The sequence below is a fragment of the Ambystoma mexicanum genome, chromosome 6p, assembly GCF_040938575.1.
Source record: "Ambystoma mexicanum isolate Mex_15411 chromosome 6p, UKY_AmexF1_1, whole genome shotgun sequence".
Lineage (NCBI taxonomy): Eukaryota > Metazoa > Chordata > Amphibia > Caudata > Ambystomatidae > Ambystoma > Ambystoma mexicanum.
Window position 1 is genome coordinate 156,103,522 of NC_090935.1, and position 6,000 is coordinate 156,109,521.

The window sequence follows — 6,000 nt, forward strand, 5'->3', positions numbered from 1 at the left end:
CGCCCAATTAGGTTTGGTTGCTATGTTCATTTGCCTTTGGCTCCAGAGTGTCTGGGGTAGGCAGGAAGTGTGAGAGGTGTCCGAAACTCCCTGTGCTTAGTCTCCTAGGAGACCCAAATGCACTCTGTGCTGATTGGCTGGCTGACTGTCCGGCAAGGACAGCCACCCTGCTGGGTGAGTGGCAGCTAGGCTGGAATGAATGGGAGAGAACTGAATAAAAGGAGAGTCTCTTGGCTTGGAAGGCAGAGTCAACAACTGGAACGGAGGAACTGTAGAAGAGCTTGAAGAGGACGGGTGCTGCAACTCCTGGACCGTTGGTTTGCCGGGTGAAGCCCTGCTGCTGTGCTGAAGCTCAGAATTCGCCTCGACTAGAGAAGCTCTGGAAGGACGACTTCTCCCTTTGAGTTGATGGGAACAACCAACTCCAAAGTAAGCCAGTCTAGACATTCTCTCGGAGCTGGCTGTTTTTCCACTGCTGCTGGAACCGAAGTGACAGGGAGAGGAACACCAGATTGTGTGCGTTGCTTTGAAGTCGGACCTGAGCACTAGGAAGATCCTCTTGACTTCCCTGATGCAGGACTGACCAAGCCTGAGCCACCTCAACCGTGCTGGACCTGAGATGCGAGAAAGTTTGAAGTGGTATCCGAGAACCACAGTGTTGCTATTTGCTGTTAGACACGAGGATCTAAAAACACTGAAGGACTGCTGAATTGAAGTTTGCCCATTACTGCCGCTTACCTTCCCATTGCAGAGCAGGAGTCCCCAGGCATCCTCCCTCTTGTCCCCACAACTGAGGCTCAGGAACAACAGGATCTGCAGAGATGTACAGGAACAGAAACCAGATGGAACCATTTCTTCTAACCAGAGGTACTGTAAAGTCTAAGAACTTCCCTCTTATTGTAACCTTACTTGCTCTCAGTTGAGACCTGCCTTGTTTACTTTGCAGATTTGCTAAAGCTTTGCCCATCACAAGCCTCCCAGCTTGTGGCCCGTCAAGTGTTCTATTGTCTACAAACATTTCTAAAAACATTGTGCAAGACTCTACCTATCTGCAAATCTTCAGCTCCCCTAGACATTGTGCAATTAACATTGGCTGTCCTGGCTCCCTGAGAGACTCCTCTTTACCTCTGACTTTGTGCTTTAGCCTTTCCCCCAGCAAAGGGTTAATTTACTCTGCATTGGAAGGTTTTAAAAGTACTTGCCTACTTGTGAATTATTTGTTAACCTTTGTTTTATTCCTCTATTCTATCTTTTACACCAAACTCAGTATTGCTCTAAATGTACCCGTGATAAATCAATGTCCAGTGTCCTAGCTATTCAAGTCGCCTGAGGGTGTAGGAAGTGTCTGTGTGCCATCCCCAATGGGTATCACCTGATTTAGAGAAACTAAGCGTGTGTTTTGAAGTGTATTAAGTGTTCTATATATATTTCTCCCTTCTGAAGAAGGCTTATACAAAACTGTGAAATAAATTGATAATTTTTTTCTCAAAAAAGAAAAACATTGAGTTTCAGTGTTTATTTGGATAACTGTACTGTGAAATTCTGTGCCACAAGATTACGGCTCACATTGACCCCTCTTGAGATGAGCCTAGCTGCTCGGCAACACTACCAACCTGTGTAGTTCAGATTTATACCAAAGGTTGGGTCCGTATTGCCAGTAGGTCAAGCTTATTGTAGTGCACCCAAAGGGTACTGCCTACAATCTTGCCTAACACGAGTAAAAATGTTTTAACTGGAAAACAGAACGTTTTTGTAAGAGTGATTGTTTTGCACCTAGCTATTCATACATATTAAGAAATACATGTTTACTACTTCCGTTCAGGCAGTTAAAATAGTTCTCCCTGTGATGGTGGGTGCGCTACTGGTCCAAAGCTATCCATATAGCTGGTTGAGTGAATGCAGGGGCACAAGGTCCTACGTGGCTATTTCGTAATTTAGTATTTTTACTGCCTATTTTAATGTTTTGGGAGAATTTGCCTTTTTCTAGGGAGTAAAAGTAGCTGATAAAGCCTCATCTGTAGGGCTGTGATTGTGTATGTATGTCTCATTGAAGCCCTAGACCACTTTGACACCCTCCTAGGTCTAAGCCATACTGCTCTACTACCTGTTAGGAAGGATTTCTCTTTACTGCACCTTGCTTTCCATTTTGATGGACCCCATACGCCTTTCGTTTCACAGCACTCTTTTTCTCATCTGTTATGGGGGAACTGATATGTTCTCCACTCTGTCTGTACTGGGAAACATTGTTTCCCTTAGTCTTGCGTCTTAGTTGCTACTTTTAGTAACTTATCACTTGTGATAACTTTTATGATACAATGCATTTTACAGTCCAGTACACTTTTTGTTTTTTGCACTAGACTAATGCTCAAAGACTTTTTGGTTCCTCTGTGTGCTAAATGGGCAAGCTGCTGGCAGCAGTGACTTTTTACATTTTATTTTGGTTTTTTACGTTTTAGTCTTACTGCGTTTACCGCGTTTGGCTACTAACTGTGGCTCGTGTCCAAACATGGCTGTGCCATATGGTTTTTCACTTTTCCTTTCCCATCCTATCTTTTAGCCTTCTTCCTGGTCTGAGGGGCCAGGAAAATCCTTATGTGGACTTCCAGTGCCTTGGCAAGCTGAAGCTTTTGGAGGGCTATGTGTATTTGCTGGCAGGATGTGGCCTGGGGCTGTCTGGTACCAATCCACAAACTGGTTTCATTGTGTTCAGTGTTATGTATGAGTGTTCCCGCCAGTGATCCTGATTGGACCACCACTGCTGGGATGGTGGGGGGGGGGGTGTGGACTAGTCCTTCTATTGGCTAGTGGGAGTGTTGGCTCTTACCTGGCTTTTAGGATAAGAGGACCCCTGCACCCATTCTTCAGAGATCCTGGAGTAACCTAAAGGAGCCAAGACTCCTATCCAGCTGTGAGACCCGTGAAGAGACCGGAAACCCGGCTGAAGGAGGCCTGCCGACCAACTTCTGCTGCTGTCTTGGAGGGGCCCTGTCTTCAGCAGTCCTGCGAAGGAGCTGCGACCCTTGGAGTAGAGGTAATATCCATTCCTGATGTCTGCTCAGTACCCTGTGAAGACGATCCTTTGCAAGTGCCCCGGGGCCATCCTGTAGCTGACAAGCTCAGAGTTTGTGGTACCATGCTGCCGACATCGCTGTTCCAAATTGAGGCCTGGAACTTGGAGGAGGGAGGTTGGTGGGGGCCTCGGCGTGTCCTACAAGACTTACCTCTGTGAAATTTCAGAGTCCTAGCGTCAAGGGGACCCGAGATAGGACGAAAAGTCTGACTACGACAAGTGAAGCCCTTTGCATCGCCCTGCTGCAGTGGCCACTGTCAGAAACAGCTTACCTGCGTCGAGTATATTCCTGAGAGGGGTCCTACATCGCGTTTTTCTTTCTTCATCCGAGAGTCCTTGCACCAGCGAAAGACACCAACTGGAGATCAGCGCTAACCTGCAACCCCTGTGAATCGAGTACTGAGGCTGATTTCATGAACAGCAACCTCTGACCTTCTTCCATTGACCTGCCAATTCCTGGGAAGAATCGGACTATGTGGATTCAAGTTACAGTGGTTACTTGCCCCTAAACGCCCTTTAGAAGTTTGTTTAACTTTTATAAAACGTTTGTGATACTCTGGCTTTGCCATTGCTTGCTCCCACTAGCCTACCGAAAGTTGGGGATACTTCTATTAGTTGGATAAACTGTCCTCTAACCCTTGGAACTGTTCACTGGACCTCAGAGACCCTACCTTCATTCTTTTCCTGCATCACAAACTGTGTCGGAACTTTGCCTGAACTTTTGGGCATAAGACCCCAGACAACATAGTTAATTCTCTGTGGACCTGTAGTACATAAAAATGATCTGCACTTTCTTTTAGATGAGTTTGAATTGTATTATGCCCTACTCTAGTGATTGTATATATGCACTCTAATATTAGTCTTGTGTGATACTTCTACCTGTTAGGAGTCATTTTTCATAGTGTTGTTTGGCCATACATAAATAACTGTATTGTTATACATAATGTCTTTAGTGTAATTTGTGATCCCCATTGTGTGTACTCATTGTTGACCCTTTACAAGCTCGCCACCACTTAAGACTTAGCTTAGACCTCTCATCACTGCTACCTTGAAGTGGTTTAGCTACAGCTCCCAGAGTTGTCCCCATCACACTATAGGTTGGCACTCTATACATCTGTATAGAAAATCAGTCCTAACACTACCCACCTTGATTGAGTTTGACTAGGCATCAGTGTCTTCTCTCTGTTCACTAATAGGGTGGCCTCTCGAAATCCACCCCCAGGTTGATTCTAAAAATCCATCTTAGCAGTAACCCTGTAATAAAAACTATATATTTCTGTCGATCCGTGTAGTGTATTCTCTTGAGTGTCTATTTGGGTTGCACTATCCTGCACAATTTCTTCATTTCTTGAGTAAAGGCTGACTGCTGTCATAGCGAACCATAAGGGACCTGGTATGATGTTTGATTGGATCTCTGTTTTTCCATCAGGATAGATTAGTCTATTTCACACTCCTCACTAGAGGGATATAGAAAAATGTAACTAACAGTACAAAAGGATAACTTTCTTTTTTCAAATTTCTTTTCTACATTGTTTTTATTATACTTTGGATTACACAGATTCTTCTCTTCTAAAAATTCAAGACGAGTTTCTGATATTAGTTTCATGCGAATTAGTCATAAGTTCATGAAAAATTAGATGTTGCATTTATGCATTGCAGGTGATGTTGCAAAGTTTGGCCGCGGTGATTCTGCTTCTCCTGCCCCTGCGACCACTCTTGCTCAGCCTCAGCAGAATCCAACACAAGCTCATCACACTGCTCAGCAACCCTTCTTGAATCCTGGCCTACCTCCTGGATACAGCTACCCTGGATTATCATACTATGCCAGTATGCCTGGAGTACCTAGCGCATTCCCGTACGGACCCACTGTCTTTGTGAGTAATTATAATAATGTGTCCTTTCTTTACGAACTTCAGTTTTCTATGTGATTTTTCTTAGTCTTACAAAGTCGTTCATTTGCATTCATTTAGATTAAGAACATCCTTGCGTGCAGTGGCCTTTTGCACACAGCTTAGTATGGGCAGGTCTATACATTAAAAACGTGGGTTGTGGACTTATGGCTCAGAGTAGCCATGTCCAAATCTGGCCAAATGTTTTACTCGATATGTTAGTTGGACTTTAGAAAAACTGTCCTAAGGGCTTCATGAAACCATACATCTGAGGTAGTATGTTGGGACCGTTTTTCTAACGTGCTACCAACTTCATCTAAACCATTCAACTGAGGCAGTACAAGACTCCACTCTTAGTAGAAGGCTGTACCACCTGAGTACACGGTAGCGTAGACAGAGCAGCCAGGCTTATCTTAACAGGGAGAGAGGGCTGTAGAATCAGTACAAATATAAATGTTCCAAAGAAACACTTTGTAAAATAAATGATTTCTTTAAATACAAGTAGGCCCAGATAAATCAACAGGTGCTGGGCCATCTGCTTTGGTTCTACAAAGAGTGGGACCTTCGACTTCAAGTGGACTGGGAGCTGTGCCGGCCAGTTATCCGCTGGTTAACCTGCAGTCTCTTTTGTCATTACAAGTCCTGTCCATGCTTCAGTTGTTGTTGGGGCAGCTGGATGCGAGGTTGCCTCCTCCGAATGTGAATCCAGCGGTGCCGGAGGGTGGCAACGGGGGAGCCGCGCGCCCACCTCGGAGCCGACCTTCGCGCCCTGCTGGGGGGGGTGGGTGGAGGACCCGAGCGTCGGGCCCTGGGGCGGACCGGTCGGTCACGCGGGCGCCGGCGGCCCGCTCCGCCACGCCACGCGGGGTGGGTGGGAGGGAGAGCCGGGACCAGGCACAACTTGGAGCGGTAGGGGGTTCGCCCGCAACGCCGCCACCGGAGCGGCGACGCAGGGGGTCGGCACCCCGCGGAACGTGCGTTCCGAGCTGCTCGAGAAACGTGCTCGGTGGAGCAGGGGCCGCGTCGTGGCTTGCGGTAGGC

At 46.4% G+C, this 6,000-nt stretch overlaps 1 protein-coding gene across 11 annotated transcripts in view; it reads left to right on the forward strand.

Annotated features, from left to right (window-relative positions):
- Positions 1-6,000, forward strand: part of UBAP2 (ubiquitin associated protein 2) — a 1,758,279-nt gene that overhangs the window by 1,425,639 nt on the left and 326,640 nt on the right. For all 11 annotated transcript variants that reach the window (XM_069626852.1, XM_069626853.1, XM_069626850.1 and 8 more), the window contains one exon: positions 4,730-4,944. In XM_069626852.1, the coding sequence (XP_069482953.1) occupies positions 4,730-4,944 (215 nt within the window). The remainder of the gene's footprint in view (positions 1-4,729; positions 4,945-6,000) is intronic.